Consider the following 19,714-nt stretch of genomic DNA (forward strand, 5'->3'; position numbering starts at 1 on the left):
TATGCCATATTCTAAATCCCATTTAGATGGTTGTCATTCCAACCATCTTCACGGCATCTTCACCAGGAGCAGAGTCCATCTCAAGAAACCACTTTCTTTGCTCCTCCGTAGGAAGCGCTCCTCATCCGTTCAAGTTTGACCCTGGGATCGCAGCCATTCAGCCCCTGATCATAGTTCTCTTGCTGTTTCCACCCCATCTGCAGTGACTTCTCCACGGAGTCTTGAACCCCTCAAAGTCCTGCATGAGGGCTGGAACCCACTTCTCCCAAACTCCTGTTAATATTGATATTTTGACCTCTTCCCATGAGCCACAGCAAGAAACATTTTCGTAAGGACATCCAGAATGGTGAATCGTTTCCAGAAGATTTTCTTTTTTTTTTTTTTTTTAATTTTTTTTTTCAACGTTTATTTATTTTTGGGACAGAGAGAGACAGAGCATGAACGGGGGAGGGGCAGAGAGAGAGGGAGACACAGAATCGGAAACAGGCTCCAGGCTCCGAGCCATCAGCCCAGAGCCCGACGCGGGGCTCGAACTCACGGACCGCGAGATCATGACCTGGCTGAAGTCGGACGCTTAACCGACTGTGCCACCCAGGCGCCCCTCCAGAAGATTTTCAATTTACGCTGCATCAGAAGAGTCACCATTTATGGCGTCTACAGCCTTATATTTTTTAAGATATGTGTTTCTTAAATAGTAAGACTAGAAAGTCAAAATTAGAAATTACTCCTTGCTCCATGGGCTGCAGAATGGATGTTGTATCAGCAGGCATGAAAACAACATTCATCTCGCTTTACATCACCAGAGCTCTTGGGTGACTGGGTACAATGTCAATGAGCAGTATTATTTTGAGAGGAATCTTTTTTTCTGAACTGTAGGTCTGAACAGTCGGCTTCAGATATTTGGTAAACCATGTTGTAAACAGATATGCTGTCATCCAGGCTTTGTTGTTCCATCTGTAGAGCGCAGGCAGAGTAGATTCAGCACAGTTCTTCAGGGCCCTAGGATTTTCCCAACGGTAAATGAGCACTGGCTCCAACTTCAAGTCACCAGCTACATTAGCCCCTAACAAGAGAATCTGCTTGTCCCTTGAAACTTTGAAGTCAGGCACTGACTTCTCCTCTCTAGCGATGACAGTCCCAGTCTTCTCCCCAAATGAGGCTGTTTTCGTCTACACTGAGAATCCATTGTTTAGTGTGGCCTCCTTCATGAATTATCCTAGCTAGACCTTCTGGAGAACTTGCTGCAGCTTCTCCATCAGCACTTGCTGCCTCACTTGGCACTTTTGTGTCATGGAGACGACGTCTTTCTTAAATCTCATGAACCAACCTCTGCAAGCTTCCGATTTTTCTTCTGCAGCTTCCTCTCCTCCTCCAGCCCTCACGGAATTGAAGAGAGTCAGGGCCTTGCTCTGGAAGAGGCTTTGGTTTAAGAGAGTATTGCAGCTGTTTTGATCTTCCTTCCAGACCACTGACATTTTCTCCCTACCGGTAGTTAGGCCATTTCCCTTTCTTATCATTCATGTGCTCACTGGAGTAGCACTCATTTCCTTGAGGAACTTTTCCTTGGCATTTGCAACTTGGCTGTTTGGTACAAGAGGCCTACCTTTCAGCCTATCTTGGCTTTAGACATCCCTCCCTCACTCAGCTTCATCATGTCTAGCTTTTGATTTCAAGTGAGAGATGCGTGACCTTTCCTTTCACTTGAACCCTCAGAGGCCACTGTGGGGTTGGTTGTCAGTTGGCCTAATTTCAGTACTGCTGTATCTCAGGGAGTGGGGAGGCCTGAGGACAGCGAGGGTTGTGGGATGGTGACTGACATTCTGCAGAGCAGCTAGAATACACACATTTATCAATTAAGTCCACGGTCTTAATGGACACAGTAAATGGTGCCCCAAAAACAAGTACAACAGTAACATCAAAGATCACTGATCACACATCACCATAACAAACATAATAATGAGGAAAAACTCTGAAATATTGCGAGAATTATTAACCTAAGACAGAGACACAAAGGGGGTAACTGCTTTTGGAAAAACGGCACCAATAAAAAACCTTCAATTTGTAAAAAACACAGTTTCTGCGGAGCACAATATAAAACCAGTATGCCTGTACTACGCTGTGAAGCAATATAATATCATTTGAAGGTACACTTTGCACGAATTTAAAATATACACTGTAGGGGCGCCTGGGGGGCTCAGGCGGTTAAGCGTCCTACTTCAGCTCAGGTCATGATCTCACAGTTCGTGGGTTCGAGCCCCGCGTTGGGCCTGTGCTGACAGCTCAGAGGCTGGAGCCTGCTTCGGATTCCCTCTTGCTCTGCTCCTCCCCCACTCATGCTATGTCTCTTTCTCAAAAATAAACTTAAAAAAGTTTTTTTTCTTTAAATGTACACTGTAAAGCCAGGACCGGACCTGGTGGGGGCTGGCAACGTGGAGCCGCTACACCAGCAAACACACAAGCAGGTCCCTAAGGCCCAGTCTCACATGGGACTGAGATGGCACACAAACAGTCTCTGTATTTAGTAGAAAACAAAATCTAAGCAAACACAGACCAGATATTCAGCCATCTAGAACTTCTAGGGATTATGTCCAGCAAAGAGCCCCCTAACCAAAGAAAGAACGCCACGCTTCACACGGACAGGTTAAAGTAGCACACCCAGTACCTGTAGACTGCTCTCAGAAACTTCCAGCATCAGCGGTACACAAGGGCACAGCAGAAGAGACAAGACAGCAAGAGGAGCTTCTGGGTGCCACCTCCACCACTAATGACTCGACACCACCACCCTAATGCATGACTCACTGTGGTCTGACTCTTCCCTCCAGAAAATTCACCATGGCATGGATGGCCTCAGTGGAGTCAGACACAATATTCTGGAAGGACTGAGGGCCCAGAGACTGACCTTGAAGGGGACTCAGAAGATCCCGGACACTGCCAACATGCTGGGCTTATCCAACAGTGATGTGGCTTTCCAGGACAGGGCTGTACGATCCGTGGGGCGTCGCTCACCCGAGTGGTCATGTTCCTTGGGGAGCAGTACTGGAGTGAGCCAGCCACGCCCACTGGCTGAAGGACCTGCCCACTGTGTGAGTGTGGGTGCGTGAAAGAGAAAGGGGAGCCCAAAGGAGGCCTACTGAAACCCATGGCCGTCTTAACTGTGAAGTAACTTGGAAGTAACTGTGATCTGTAACCTAGTGGGAATTTCAAATCTGCTTTCTGTGACACCTTGGTAGAGAAGCTAGTGTGACCAAGGTGCATGGTGTTTTGGAAATGAAAGAAGTACATGTTCTCTCTGAAGATAAACAAATTCAAAAAATTAAAATGTACACCGTAAGCCCAAAGGCAGCAAGTATAAAATATTTTAAAAGGTATGAATAGTAAGTCAACAGAAGAGATGAAACGGAATCATAAAACATGCTAAATAAAACCAAGAAGAGGCAGAAAAAAGGGGGAAAAGAAAACAAAAAATGAATGAACAGAAAATATAGCCAGCAAGATGGGAGGTTTTAGTCAAACCCTATCAAGAATCATCAATGGCTGCCTGGGGCCAGAGGAGAGGGGGTGGACTGGCAAAGGGCTTGAAGGAACTGGGTGGGGTGATGGACATTTCCTAGGGGTTTTTTTGTTTTTGTTTTTTTAAGTTTGTCCATTTTGAGAGAGAGAAAGAGTACAAGCAGAGGAGGGGCAGAGAGAGAGAGGGAGGGAAAGAGAATCCCAAGCAGGCTCTGCTCTGTCAGCCTGGGGCCCAACGCAGGGCTAGAACTCATGAACCGTGAGATCATGACCTAAGCCAAAACCAAGAGTTGGAGACTTAACCGACTGAGCCACCCAGGTACCCCAGAAATTTCCTAAGTATGGTAAACATTCATCCATACTCAGAAAACTGTATGTTTAAAATGGGTGTATCCTAGGGTGGCTCAGTCGGTCAAGTTTCTTACTCTTGGTTTCAGCTTAGGTCACGTTCTTGCAGCTCGTGGGTTCAAGCCCTACATCAAGCTCTGCACTGACAGTGCAGAGCCTGCTTGGGATTTTCTCCCTGCTCCACCCTCCCCCCGCCCCGACCCCGTACCTTCTCTCTCTGAAAATAAACTTGAAAAAAATGGGTACATCCTACTGTGTGCAAATTATAACTCAATAAAGTTTACTTTTCAAAATAAAGAATAAAAAGTTAAAGGAAAAACAACTCTACTGAAATAACTAAGAATGCCAAGTCGTGGCCGGACTGCCCAGTCTCACTTACTAGCATGTTGACATGGGCATCACTCACCCTCTCTCTGTCCTCAAGCACCAGCCGCACAGGCCTGCCATGAGGAGGTAAGAAGTGCTTCAAGCCCCAGCTTGGCACACAGTTAGAGACCATCCAGTGCTGGCTAGCATTATGATTAATAAAGAATGACCCACACTTTTGCCTAGGACCACATATGGTGGCACCTTGAGGGAGAAGACACCGTCTCTGCCCTAGTCGAATGAATGTCATCTGACTAAAGACTCAAAGACTGAGGGGCACCTGGGTGGCTCGCTTGGTTAGGCATCCGACTCTTGGTTTCGGCTCAAGTCGTGATCTCACGGTTTGTGGGATCGAGCCCCATATTGGGCTCAGCACTGCTGGTATAAAGCCTGTTTGGGATTTTTCTCTCTCTCCCCCTCCCACGTTCTCTTTCAAAATAAATAAATAAACTTAGGGGGAAAAAACATATTACCAGAAATAAATTGACAGAAACAAACCTCATAGTTAGAAAATAATCCATTTCTCCTACATGCCTACTTCTGTATGGTTCAGTCAGTATTTACGGAAGACCTACAAGATGCTGGAGACACATCCAAAGACCACATATATTCTCTGGCTCTTGAGAAAATGCCACAGGAGTGAGCTGTTCCAACATAATGAAAGAAAGAGCATTAATATAAAAAGATGTGCATGTTACTACAAAAGCCCCAAGGAGAGGAAATGACTCACACCAGGCTACAAAGCCAAGAGCCAAGTGCCAGGCATTATGCGAAATGCCATACATGTACTTCTTCCTGTGACTCTTACAATGACTCCAAAGTAGGCACTATTGTCTCATTTTAAAGCTGTGACACCTAAGGAACAGAACCATCAGGAAACCTCATCTAACATCACAGAGCTAGGATTCAAATCCAGGCAGTCTGAATCCCACACCTGCACTCCCAAGACGACAGTGGACTGCCTCTCTGCCAGCATCTGCCTGGGAGGGGTCAGGGAGAGTTCCTCCTCCCATCAGCCACCTGGAAAGTGCCTCTCCGGGAGGGGAGCGCTGGGACTCCTGCATCATCTTCCCTTTCAAAGCTGACTCATCCCCTCCCCCCCCCCCACCTTTCCAGGCTGGGTGGCTAGTCCCGCCTTCCTGCTCCCGCAGCACTTCTCAACCACATGCACTCACCTCTCTCCCGAGAAACTGACCATGGGCTCCGTGAGACCAGAGACTTTGTCCCAATCACATTCCTTCCACTAACACCTTCCCTAACATCACTCCTAGGGCAGGCAGCGTTCACTGAACGAACAAGCGGAAGACTCTCCAGCGGTTTTCAGAGTGACAGACAGGAAAGGCTGACTGCCTGACACGGGAGCTGAGCTGAGCTGCCCATCGGGGTAACTTGTGCCGGAAGATCCTGGAATCACATGCACGATATGCAGAATCAAGTTCCTTCACCGCCACTTTAGAAACTACACCTACAGCCTCTCAGGGACTCCCCTGAGACCAACGGTCAGGGAAGAAAACGCTGAGTCTGTTTACAGTTGGTTTAAGTGATGTGTTGGCACCAGCCAGCGGACGGCTGCAACATGACACTACACTCAGACTCGGTCCTGAAGGCCCAGTGGCAGGAAAATCCAAACCAGCGGGCACAGGTCTGAGAAGCATGGTCGGATGGACCCTTTGCCAGGAAGGAAAAATGGCCAGAGATGCAGATCCACACCAATTCACTGACGGAAGCTACTGTCTGGCAGGACGGTCAGGAATTTGGAGAGAACAAGAAGCGATAACCGGTGGCAAAGGGCTCTAGAGAAGGGGTGTGAGGACGGACTTGGCACGCAAGGGCCTCTGTGTCCTGTGTGAATATGCTCAGCAAGGACACGCCCTGCAAACGCAGCTCTCAAAGCTCAGTGGACAAGATGAGCAGCGCCACACATGTCTCTGAGCTTCTTTCCCTGACACTTACTCTAATACGCTCATGACAGCAAGGGTGGGAGTGATGAATCTGCTCAGTGACCTACACTTCCGCCAAGAACGATCCGGGTTCTCCAATGCCAGGTATCTGCAGGGCACAGCTTGTCTGGTATTCGGCATTTCGTGCCTTCTCTAGCACTGGACTCACTCAGCAAGCAACAACATAGCTGGGAGCCCCAGAGAGGCCGGACTCGTGCCCCAGCCTCAGTTACTGGCTTCCTCCAACCTCTCCGCAGCCCCCATGCCTCTGCACAGGTGAGGGGTCCTGCAGGGCTGGCTATCTAGTGAGCCTACTACCCAACCTGGTCCCACATAGTGGCCTAGAGCCGCCCTGGCCCACGTCATACACAGAAATGTCTGAGCGCCTGAATAAGGAGGCTACCGCTCCAGCAATCGGCTCTGGCCGTGCTTCCCAGACTCCTGCACACTTGCCCATCTTGGCTCACCTGAACCCTAGAGGTCTGTTTCCCGTGGCCCTCCCAACACAGACATGACGCATCCCAGGCAGCCTGCCTGCAGGGGTGCCCTGACTGCCATGCATGCCCACCCACTAGCCTCAGCTTGCGTGCACCCCAGACAGATCCTGCTTGCCCAGTGACTGTGGACTAGCTCTGGCCCAGGCAACCCAGCTGCAACCACATGTGCTCCAACAAGGTATGAACCCCAGCTTTGGGCTATGGCCCCCTTCGAAATGTGTCCTTCCATGGGGGTACTATCCCTCAGCCCTTGAGTATACTTTAGAGTTTCCTTTCCAGTTTACAGTTACTCTAGCGGAGCTTACTAATTTCTTAATATATTAAATTTCCCTTGTTTAAGTTACTATATGGTTTAAAAAAATACAAAATAAAATAAAATAAAATAAAATAATAAATTAACTATATGGTTTGTTTCCTGATTGGACCTGGACTGATACACCCAGTTCTCCCATGTCACCATTACAGACTTACTGCACAACTTTTCATCGTTAGGACCCATGGTCCTGGGATTCACTCATCTTGTCACATACCCCATCACCCAAAACAGCTGGCTGGGGAGAATGATGAAATGGCCTACTGGGGACTCACCACATTAAATGGGAGACCTTTGGGGTGAGAGAGCCATCCCATAAGACGCAGCTGTACATATTCTGCACAGATGCCCAAGACAGACATGGTGCTGCTTCTCCAGGAGAGAAGGGCCCAAGTGCAAGTAGCATCTTTCACTGGCACCTAACAACCAATCCAGAAAACTTTTCCTTCCCACCCCTGCAACTTTAGGTTAGAACTCTTAGTAGCCAAGAGTTGAAAACCTGTACCAGGTGATAATAGTTTCAGTATATAAGAAGTTAGCCTGGCCATCTGGACTCATACCTCTGAACCAACAAGTTCAACACAAATGGTGACTAGATATTGTGATGGTCAAAGATAAAGAGACACATGAGACAGGTGCAGAATCCCAAAAAGAATGTCTTCAAAAAATATGTACCTCTCCATTAAACTTCCTTCTAAAACTTCCTTCTGACACATCCTGCAAGAACAGCAACACTACGGGCATCTGGGGGGCTCAGTCAGTCGACCATCCAACTTCTGATTTTGGCTCATGTCACGATCTTGTGGTTCATGAATTACAGCCCTGCGTCGGGCTCTGCACTGACAGCACAGAGCCTGCTTTGGATCCTCTGTCCCCCTCTCTCTGCCCCTCCCCAGCTCTCTCTCTCTTGCTCTCTCTCAAAAAAAAAAAAGAAAAAAATGTTGTTTATTTTTTAAAGCAACACTGAATCCTGTGGCTGCTCAGAAAACAGACACTTAAAATACTGTACAACTGTGGTTGAAAATACTCACTGTTTGTCCTTAGGCAACTCATTAATCCTCCAAGCCTCAGTTTCCTTATTTGCAAAGGGAAGATTAAAAAAATCCACTCAGAGGGCTGCTACAGAATCAAGTGAGATATGACAAGTGAAGTGCTTAACAGAGTCTAGGACTCTGGGTTAAGTAACCCAGAGTAACCATTAATGGTTAATGGTAACAGTAACCATTAAGTCAAAACGGCAGCTATTTATTACCATAAAAATGACAGACTGTTTTAAATGGGCAAAATAAAGCAGGCAAATGCAAATAAAATAAATGCATGGGTAGCAATTTAAAGTCAGAAAAACATAAGTGGGGCGCCTGGCTGGCTCAGTCGGTGGAGCATGTGACTGCTGATCTTGGGGTTACAAGTTCAAGCTGCACATTAAGTGAAGAGATTACTTAAAAATAAAATTTTAAAGAAAAGATAAACATTATAAGTAACAAGGTTACTCTGTTAATAGCAAATATGCTTTTAATAAAGACGTGAAACTCACAACTCAACATAAAAATAAACATGTTAATATGTATAAAATGCAAAGCCAGTAAAGTCTCCAGGTAAAAATTAACAGATGTCACCAATAGTCAAACAGGCCACCTATCAATCGGTAACAAACCAAGCAGACAAAAACATAAATGACAAATTTAAATAAGGCATAATTGTTGGATTTATGTCAAGATTTAAACTCCACTGAATACTTCTTGCGTTAAACTCCATGAAACACTTGCACAGTTGATCAAATAGGCTACCAAAAAGCAAACAGAAACCTACACTCCAACAGACACAAGTTATACAGGCCATATTCACTTAAAAACAAAAAACAGGAGTGCCTGGGTGGCTCAGTCGGTTGAGTGTCCGACTTCGGCTCAGGTCATGATCTCGCAGTCCGTGAGTTCGAGCCCCGCGCCGGGCTCTGTGCTGACAGCTCAGAGCCTGGAGCCTGCTTCGGATTCTGTGTCTCCCTCTCTCTCTGACCCTCCCCCATTCATGCTCTGTCTCTCTCTGTCTCAAAAATAAATAAACATTAAAAAAAAAAAATTTAGGGGCGCCTGGGTGGCTCGGTCGGTTAAGCATCCGACTTCAGCTCAGGTCACAATCTCGCAGTCCGTGAGTTCGAGCCCCGCGTCGGGCTCTGGGCTGACGGCTCAGAGCCTGGAGCCTGCTTCCGATTCTGTGTCTCCCTCTCTCTCTGCCCCTCCCCCGTTTATGCTCTGTCTCTCTCTGTCTCAAAAATAAATAAACATTAAAAAAAAAAAAAATTTAGGGGCGCCTGGGTGGCTCGGTCGGTTAAGCATCCGACTTCAGCTCAGGTCACAATCTCGCGGTCCGTGAGTTCGAGCCCCGCGTCGGGCTCTGGGCTGACGGCTCAGAGCCTGGAGCCTGCTTCCGATTCTGTGTCTCCCTCTCTCTCTGCCCCTCCCCCGTTTATGCTCTGTCTCTCTCTGTCTCAAAAATAAATAAACATTAAAAAAATTTAAAAAAAAATTAAAAACAAAAAACAAATGGAATGTAAGATTTATAAAAGCTGAAACCACATATTTCAAAGTCCAATTCACTTCAATATTCAAAGCTCTCTCTCAAGTACTTTAATGAAGACATAAATTTGTAATTACAGTCCCACCAATATTTAATACTAGAGGACAGGGATTACCAGTAAATTCCCAGTACTTACCATAGTAACTTGAACATAATATGCACTAACTGAATGTCTGCTGAGTAAAGACTGAGAAAAACACGAAACTGAGAACACTATATATCAAAACTTTAGATGTCTGGCCAAAGCTGTACTTAAAGTTAAGTTCATAGCTGTAACGACTAGTATTATTTCAAAGGAAGAGAAAAGTAAATATTTGGCTATTAGAAATCAATTCAGAAAGCCACCTTCCCCAAAATAGGAACAATCATTATTACAAAAAGTTAATGACTTAGAAAATTGTTAACAATAGGAACTAGTTAAAACGTGGTAAATGTCTCTGAATTGTATGCTTAAATATGGTTTAAATGGCACATTTTATGATATACGTGTTTTAGCACAACTTTGAAAAAACATTTTTTTTTTTTTTGAAAAGGGCAAATTTAAGTGGGATGGATACTGGGAAAAAAACAAACAAAAACAGATTAAAAAAGAACTGACCTACAAAGTTTAATGGGTGATTACCCTTTAAGAAACAGAATATTCCCTAACACTAACAATGTGCATAGTTTACAAGACTAAAGATTCAATCCTCTAATACCAGAAACATCTTAGAATCATGAAAAGCACATGGTAACAATTAGCATTCGTGGGGTCCTACTAAAATTCTCACTCTCTCATCTACCTCAAACCACTCACACATTCCCCAAAGCCATGCTTTTATTTATTTTTTTTTATTTTTTTTTTAATCTTTTTTTTCAACGTTTATTTATTTTTTGGGACAGAGAGAGACAGAGCATGAACGGGGGAGGGGCAGAGAGAGAGGGAGACACAGAATTGGAAACAGGCTCCAGGCTCTGAGCCATCAGCCCAGAGCCCGACGCGGGGCTCGAACTCACGGACCGCGAGATCGTGACCTGGCTGAAGTCGGGCGCTCAACCGACTGCGCCACCCAGGCGCCCCCCCAAAGCCATGCTTTTAAACTAATTCCTACCACCATTCCACTATATATGGATGTCCTCAAGTCACTTTATTTTCTACAAAAGACTCCTGACGTTCTCAAGGACATGAGGTCACATGAGGACTTTCCAGGATACCAGCTATCACAAATCACTAAGACATTTAAGTGACCTCATCAGACCTTTAAGAAACATGTAAAATTAAAATAAATTCTGCCTGTAAGTATACACTGCATTGTGGACATTAGTGTATTGACCTCAGAAGGCAGTCAGGAAAACCACAACACAGAGAAATGAAATGATGGGGGGGGGGGACACACAGCCAACCGCTAAGTGATTTCCACACAAAACTAGGAGCTTCAAAATTCCCCCTTTTCAAATTCATGCCTTCACAAAATTGACATTAGAATGGTAACAATTATGGGAATGCAAACTGATGCAGCCACTCTGGAAAACAGTATGGAGGTTCCTCAAAAAACTAAAAACAGAACTACCCTACGACCCAGCAATTGCACTACTAGGCATTTATCCAAGGGATACAGGTGTGCCGTTTCGAAGGGACACATGCACCCCCATGTTTATAGCAGCACTATTGACAATAGCCAAAGTATGGAAAGAGCCCAAATGTCCATCGATGGATGAATGGATAAAGAAAATGTGGTGTGTATATATATACAATGGAGTATTACTGGGCAATCAAAAAGAATGAAATCTTGCCATTTGCAACTACGTGGATGGAATGGGAGGGTATTATGCTAAGTGAAATTAGTCAGTCAGAGAAAGATAAAAATCATTATAACTTCACTCATATGAGGACTTTAAGAGACAAAATAGATGAACATAAGGGAAGGGAAACAAAAATAATATAAAAACAGGGAGGGGGACAAAACAGAAGAGACTCATAAATATGGAGAACAAACTGAGGGTTACTGGAGGGGTTGTGGGAGGGGGGATGGGCTAAATGGGTAAGGGGCACTAAGGAATCTACTCCTGAAATCATTGTTTCACTACATACTAATTTGGATGTAAATTAAAAAAATAAAAATAAAACAAACAAAAACTTAGTGAAATATCCTCAAATACAAATCTGTAATTCAACCTGTGTAATAGTATTGATTTCAAATACTGAAATAAAATATTAAAAAGTTAAAAAAAAATTAAAAATATAATTGATAGTCAGGGAAAAGAGAATATTTATTAACTATTATAATAACCCCTACAAAACACATTTCTTGAATATAGTATTTTAACCTTTTGATCTCGATTTTATTTTCAGAATTTTGTGTTTCTACATGAACACAATAAATTGGTTGTTTTCACTGAAAAAAAGTTAATAAAGGTTGTATCATCTTACTCTCCCATGAACACAGTACAGTTGACCCTTGAACAAGAGCTTGAACTGTGCAGGTGCACTTATACAGAGATTTTCTCTAGTAAATACAGTACAGTAATGTAAAAAAAAAAAAAAAAAAAGAATGGTAACAGATACATAAAAAAATAATGAATATGTGAAATAAATATTGCATGGACTCCAAAATATTCTCAAAATTCTGAGGATTTTAGTCTTCATGTCAATTAAAAACCTGAGGTAATACAACTTTGAGATCAACACCTGCACAAAGTCCAATAAAACCCACGAGGCCACATTAAATCCTCAAAAATGCTGTATGGAAATTACCGTCTAAACCACAAAGACTGGTCAGAGAATCAGCACATAGCACCTTCGGTGGCCTTACGCCTGTCACAGTACCTCCCCAGCCCCTTATATCCAAAAGGGCAGGTGCTGCTCGGCCCTGGCCCCTTGCTCCTCCTGGCTGTGCAGCTGGCCTTGAACACGTCCTTAGCCTTCCTGTGCCTGTTTCCTCAACATAAACTGGGGACCAGAGCACCTGTGCTTCAAGTCACTGTAAAGACAGGAAGGAGACACACACAGGGACGGACGGCACAACAGTGCCTGACGTGGAAAGTGCCGTGTAAGTGCCAGCCGACGCGGACACATGTAATTATCAGCTTGCGGCAGGACCACTCAGTGATTACTGCTTACGCGGCAAAGCAACGCCGCAAGAACCATAGGAACTAATTCCTGATCTCTCTTCTAGTACAGTTTTGCGCTGCTATTCGTATCTCGCTGCTGCCCAACTCACCTAAAACATAAGCCTCCTAAGAACAGAAACCGCTCCACGGGACACTTCCCGGCAACCTGACCGTGCCAGACATCGCACGGCAAGACTCGTGGATGTTCTTCCAGTGTCACAACCCCAGTATCAAGCACGTATTCAAAGACCTCAATAAACGTTTGCTCAATGAATGAATCCACGTTCTCTCAACGATCTCGACTTCAAGTCCAAGGCCCTGACACCCCTGGCTGAGTCTGGCCCTAGTCACCACACCTTGCTTGGGACACAGTGCCACTGACCAGATTCTGCTCACTCGCCGGGCATCGACCCTGACTCCTTTCACTTGGGGAAACACTCCGAGCCCCCCCACACAGACGAGGCGCTGTCCCTGCTCCCTCCCTCTCCCCTGGATGGGGGGTCAGCACTCTCCCTAACCCAGGGCCTGGGCCAGGAGCAAGTCCAGTATTTGGAAGGGAGTCAGTCAGAGGAGTGTGAACCAGCAGACAGAGGGGGAGGACGTTAGGCCCTCCTTTCCCAGAGGAGGGTCATGAACCCAAAAGGGTGGGAACCTTTTATTCTAAGTAAGTTTTTATTTCATTCAGCTTTTCAACACTTCCAACAGGACAGAGACCTACTACCTGTACCCAAATAATTCTTTGGTAGCCAGAATTAATTGATAAATAAATGTTGCTTCTGATTTTCATTTTCATTTTTTAATTAACGCAAATGATTAATTCATGTAATAAAAAAAGCTAAGCATGTAATATTCATTGAAAATTCCTCTGTTCGAAGTCTATTTCAGGCAGTTAGATGTAAGCATTAATGATGCAAGAGGGGTCACAGCTTCTGAGTGTTACAGAACCTCGAGGGCTCATTCCTGGCCTCTCCTCACCAATGCCTTGCCTCCACCAGCCGCATCCACACCATCAAGACACACTCAACCCTCAGGAGTTGGTCTGGGGCTCAGATGCCTATGGTGGAGAGGGCTGCGAAGACGGGGGAGCAGGAGGACCCTACGCTCACCTTGTTCCACAGATACAACTAGATGACACTCACATCAGCGTAAATAACCCAGAACACCATCCAAAGCCTGGCAGAACAAACCCCACAACTAGAGGTAGAGAAGAGGCCACACCAGAGAAGGTAGGAAGGGCAAAGACCCAGCTTGGGAGCAAAACAGACCATCGTTCGCGGCGGGAAGGGAGCCGCGGGCACAGCGAAGGGCAAAAATCAGATGTTGATGGTACAACTGCCTAATCCACATCTGCCTTGGTCGTCTCAAGGCCAGGGGGCTCAACATGTCCAAAACCAAATGTACACGGTGGCAGCAGTGAACCAGAGAACCCGGGAGTCATCCAACGCAAAGAAACCAGAAGGAGAGCAGACCCAGCAAGTTTAGTGTGGGGGACAGCCTGCCTGGGCGCAGAACACCCGTGTTCCTGATAAGACACCTGCGCCCATCCCATACGCAGAAATCAAGGGGGTGCACCCCAGCCCCCCGCCAAATGCCCACCCCACGCCTGACACCAGGCCTCCAACTGGTCTTCCTGCTTCAGTCTTTGCCCCTTACACCCACCTAAGTCACAGTACATCACTCTTCTGCTCAACACCCTCCCATGTTCCCACAGATTAAAACCAGTGTCAGAGTGTCAGACAAGGCCCTCCAGGTCTGTCCAGAGCCTGACAATCCAGCACTCAGCAGACACTCGTGGGGACAGATGGACAAACGTGACACACGCACCAACAGATGATCTGACACGGAGCTGCGTGAAGAAGCGAGAACAAGACCTGTGCCTCCGCACCACTTGGAAATAAGCAAATACACGCAATCTCTGAAAAGAGAGATTCAAGAGATTCATGCCTGTCCACATAAGCAAACCTATCAGACTAGAGCAGATTAAGAAGTGGGGGCGGGGGGAGTAAGGAGCATAAAATGAAGCAGGCAAACAGGGGAGAAGGCAAACGGACACTGACACCTGTTTGGTGCTGGGCATGTGCTGTGAATCAAGGAGTAGGAGGTCCTACACTGAGGCAACTAACACAGCGTGAGACCTGCCCCCAGGCCAAGCCCTTCCGGGGTATTTCCTATTCCAGGGGGAAATGGTGCCTGAAGTCAGACTCCTAAGAATCTGCTTTGACCTTCCCACATTCAACCCACCTCACTCTCCCAGGTGTCTCAGATGTGGGCCAAACCATGGCCCTCACTGCAGCGGGGGATGTCCGCTCTGCTTTTCAAAGCCCTTACCTGTCTCTATAATCTGCCCTTAATCCAAAGACCCAAACTCTGGCCCCAGCGCTCAAGGTCGCACCAGGGCACTTCCCACTGCTCCTCCTCCAGGCCCCTGACCCCAGTTCCCCAGCAGGGCAGGGCGTGGCACAGGCTTCCCTACTACCTGGCCTACTGACAGCTCCCACCCACAAGGTAGCAGCCAGGCCTACTAGCCTGCAACCTTTAATCTTACCTAAATCTCTCATTTTACAAATCAGAGGAGGACAAGAGACTCTCCGGGTCACACAGTGAATTCCTGGCAAGGCTGGAAAAATGCCCAGGTCCCCAGTCCAGCCTTTGCTGTGAGGCCACATTCTTGGACAATCTGGTTTCCTTTAGGCACCGTGAAGGACTTCATTTAGGGGGAAAGGGGATTAAAAAGAAAGCTTGAAATGTTACTTTGAGCTTACCTTTTAGTTGAAATTCAGTCTTTATAGTCGGTTTTGACATCCTGAGCAAAATTTAGAAAGTGATAAATAAAAAGTTCTGGTCTAGGATTTCACTGTGTACCTGTATCGGTCAAAACTCTCCCCTCCCAAGACATCTTTAAATAAAATTAACTTTTCTATCTCAGGGAGGGAAGCCCCTCCCTTCCAAACTCCTAGTTTTTTACACAGAACGAAACAGAAGTTTAGCACCGTTCTAACAGGTGTTAGCACCGTTCTAACAGGTGTGTGTCCCCAAGCTTGTCTGCACGGTGGCTCTCATCAGGGAGTGTCCTCACAGTCTCCCCCTGCTTAGCAGCCCAGGCCCTGCCCTCTCCTTCATGCCTACAGAGGGGTGGGAGGTAGGGAGGAGAGGCAGCCCACCCCAGCGTGCCCAGGGACCCAAGATGACCCCTAGCATGAAAACATGCCCTAGTCCACTTCTGGGAAATGGGAATCAAAATACAAAGCGACATCAGCCAGAAATCACTAGAGGCTGCGAAAAGGAAGGACTCAGGCCACACTGCAGGCAGAATCACCAAAGAGCAGGACCCAGAGACACGGCGGGCCCCCGCCAGAAGACAGGCTCGGCAAAGCCAGCTCACATCCAGAAGCAGCGATGGTACAGGCAGGGTGCCACCGCTGCCCACGTATGGCAGTGCTCGAAGTTAAACCGAGCAGCCTTCTGTTTCCCACCATCTGAAAAACCCTGAAGACAACAGAGAGCAGGACGGGGCGGGGAGGGGCAGGAGGGAGGGGGACGAGGCACTGGTGTGGTCCCTTGGAAAGCTCCACTTGGATCTAGGAGACTGATCAGATGCAGCCCAGTTGAGTGGGAGATTTGGCTGGAACAAAAGCTCCCAGCCCAGGGAAGGAGGACTAAAATCAAGCCAGGGCCCCTCTGGCCAGGCTCTGCTCTAGGAAGGAGCCCTCCAAGTCCCGTGCCCACGGGGTGCTTCGCATACCTTCCTCCAAACTGCACGCTGCCTTACAACCAAACCTAGGAAGGCTTATTTCCTGTGTCATCAGGGGACTTCAATAATGAAGGGGAGAAAAGATTTCAAGTATTCCAGTCAAGAGAGGTGTCACACACCAGAGACTGTGCCATGACCCCTGCAAGGAGGAGCAAACAGATGAGACCGACAGCCGTACGATTCTTACGCAGTTCAGGGAACGCTTAGGACATGTTTAAAGCATAGGGAATTAATTAAAATACATGGAGGAAAACCATGGAGGTTTGGCTTAGAGCACATCATCCAAACTCTTAAGTAGGATATTCAGAGTTGCCTCTTTGGCTCAGGATTACTCTCTGAACTTAAAATGACCAAGTTTGCAACGGCTGACGGAATGTACTGCTTTCTTACAAATGGAAGACCTGAACACAACGAACTCAACCCTGCAGGTAGAAACCCAAGAAAGATGATGTGTCCACGAAGCACAGATTCAAACTAGCCCCTAGAATGACCACATGGCAACTGCAGACTCCACTCACTACTGCTGAAGTGAACAAGTGCTGGGCTATTTAGAAGTCAGTCACAATTTCAGAAGCCATGCTCGAAGTGTCTGTTATTTAATACGAGCTGTGAAAACCTCCAGATACAAGTGACTTAACCTCCAGATCCAAGTGACTTATCCAGCATCTGCCCCTAAGAATACAGCTCCACTTTCAAGAGCATCTGAAGGAGATGAAATCAAATTCTGTTCACCATGACAATATGCCAGTCCTACAATTCTAAGGATGAACATGTGAATAGGACCATCCAGAAATCTGTGACTTTGTGACCAGATTCTAGATAAAGATTTCAGCCCAAATGATTATGAAAGCATCTTTTACTTTAGTAGAATTAGCTTAAATTATAAAGGAGAGTCACAGGACCTTGATACCTGCTGTTTCCTTTGTCTACAACACTCTTATCCATGTCCACATAGCTCTGCTCCCTCATTGCCTTTTTGTGTCTCTGCTCAGTAGGCCTTCCCGGATCCCCCCACTTAAGCCCGGAAGCATCATGCCCACACACCTGCTTCATCGCTCACCATCCTACCACTTCATTAATTTACTCTCTCTTCCCATGAAAAGGGACAGGGAGATCTTTGTGAGCTCTGTTCACTGATGTGTCCTCAGTGCCAAGAACAACTCCTGACATAATAGATGCTCTAAATACATGATGAAGGAAGACACATCTCAGGTTTGCCTGGAGTCTTCCTCACAGCTCTCAAGAGCATTTCAAGATGTGGAGCACCTGGGTGGCTCAGGTCGTGATCTCACGGTTCTTGGGTTCGAGCCCCGCGTGGGGCTCTGTGCTGACAGCTCGGAACCTGGAGCCTGCTTCGGATTCTGTGTCTCCCTCTCTCTGCCCCTCCCCCACTCATGCTCTGTCTCTCTCTCTCTCTCTCTCTCTCTCTCTCTCAAAAATAAATAAATATTTTTTTAAAAAGAGTATTTCAGGATACTGAACACCAGAACTCTTCACTATTAAAAGCGACAAACGGGGTGTCTGGGTGGCTCAGTCGGTTAAGCGTCCAACTTTGGCTAGGGTCATGATCTCACGGTTGGTGAATTCCAGCCCTGTGTCAGGCTCTGTACTGACAGCCTAGAGCCTGGAGCCTGTTTCGGATTCTGTGTCTCCCTCTCTCTCTTGCTCTCTCTCTGCTTCTCCCCTGCTCATGCTGTCTGTCTCTGTCTCTGTCTCTCTCTCTCTCTCTCTCAAAAATACAATAAACTCTAAAAAAATGTTTTTTAAAAATAAAAAAACTGGGGCGCCTGGGTGGCGCAGTCGGTTAAGCGTCCGACTTCAGCCAGGTCACGATCTTGCGGTCCGTGAGTTCGAGCCCCGCGTCGGGCTCTGGGCTGATGGCTCGGAGCCTGGAGCCTGTTTCCGATTCTGTGTCTCCCTCTCTCTCTGCCCCTCGCCCGTTCATGCTCTGTCTCTCTCTGTCCCAAAAATAAATAAACGTTGAAAAAAAAAATTTTTTTTAAATAAAAAAAATAAAAAAACTGACAAATAGCACTAAGCTCATTAAACAGTTTAAATATGACTGAATAAACCCACTTTGAACTGCTTTCATATTACTGCTAAATAAAATTCAGTTTTTGGAAAGTTACAGTCCACCCCTGTTAGCAACAAAATTTCTATTACAATTTCTCAGCCCCACACGAGTTTCTTTCTGATCAGTTGGCTCTTTACAAGAGGCTGCATGAGTAAGCCCCCCAGTGTTTCAATAAGTAACTGGTCAATACTGAAACAAACTGTTCAAGCCCCAGAGTGATCTAAAGACTTAACCCTACCCAATCATGAGTTTCCAGGCCACAAGAAAGGAAAGACCATGTTATCTTCCACACTCCAGAGTCAATTAAAATCTGGAATCGACTTTGTACACAAGAAAACGTATCCAGCCAGTCACCTCCTAAGACTTAAGTCCCAATTCCCCAAATAATCATCCCTCCTTTTGCATAGTAATGCCCCTCTTATTTTTCCTTACACTGTGGTAACTACACCTGGTAAGAGCGTTCACACCTTGCTGTGGGAAATGCTGGCCTAGAATGTTTCACTAAGCCTTTTAATTTAGTATGTTTGAAAATCTGGACTAAGTTAGCTAGACTCTGTCTAAATTGACACGGTAGAAAATTTCTACATAACAAATGTTATAGTGAAGTTTTTACACAACTTAAAAAAAATTCTAATTCTACATCTCATTTGAGTCATTCAACAAACACTTATTAGCTCTGAACAAGGCACTATGCTTTAAAATCTTTCTTCATTCAATAAACTTCTAATCTAGTAAAAGGCCATAAATGCATAGGTAAATACAAGTGTGTTCAGTGTCATTCAAGGTAATTGCTTTAGCCGGGAGAGAATCAGGGCAAGCTGAATGGAGAAGGCAGAAACACGCCTGGAATAACAAAGAAGAGTAGGGTTCTCAGGAGGCAGAACCAGAAGGAAGGAAAGGGGAGCAGGAAAAGAAAAAGGATGTGGGAGAAAAAGCCTCCCTGAAGAGCAGAGATAGGGAGCCCAGGTCCAGATGTAATGAATGAGAAAACACAAGGTAAAGGGAGAAAGGTGGAGAGGACCCAGCTGGAGGGAGGTCCTCCTTGCCCACCAGAAGGTGGACTCCTCCAGAAGGACTCTCGCTTAGGCAGACCGGAGTGCACACAACCCCCACCCACATAACAGACTGTACATCCAGGCATGGCTCAAGGACACGGCTTGGAGATCGTCCTGTATGTCTTACCAGTAACACAGCAGGCATTCAGATGCAGTTGATGAATATAACTGACATACAATAAAAAATACACAAAAC

The 19,714-nt window shown here is 46.1% G+C and overlaps 2 protein-coding genes across 9 annotated transcripts in view; one reads left to right on the forward strand and one right to left on the reverse strand.

The window, feature by feature from the left end:
• FAM193A (family with sequence similarity 193 member A) overlaps positions 1 to 19,714 on the reverse strand; it is a 170,245-nt gene that overhangs the window by 127,823 nt on the left and 22,708 nt on the right. The window lies entirely within an intron of this gene.
• Positions 2,385 to 3,101, forward strand: LOC112858232 (Golgi SNAP receptor complex member 2). The gene is given in 4 exon segments (XM_025921607.2): positions 2,385 to 2,487; positions 2,490 to 2,719; positions 2,722 to 2,767; positions 2,770 to 3,101. Coding segments are annotated over 4 exon segments (711 nt in total).

Source organism: Puma concolor, chromosome B1 (assembly GCF_028749965.1).
Source record: "Puma concolor isolate L17-30 chromosome B1, mPumCon1.1.hap2, whole genome shotgun sequence".
Taxonomy (NCBI): Eukaryota; Metazoa; Chordata; class Mammalia; order Carnivora; family Felidae; genus Puma; species Puma concolor.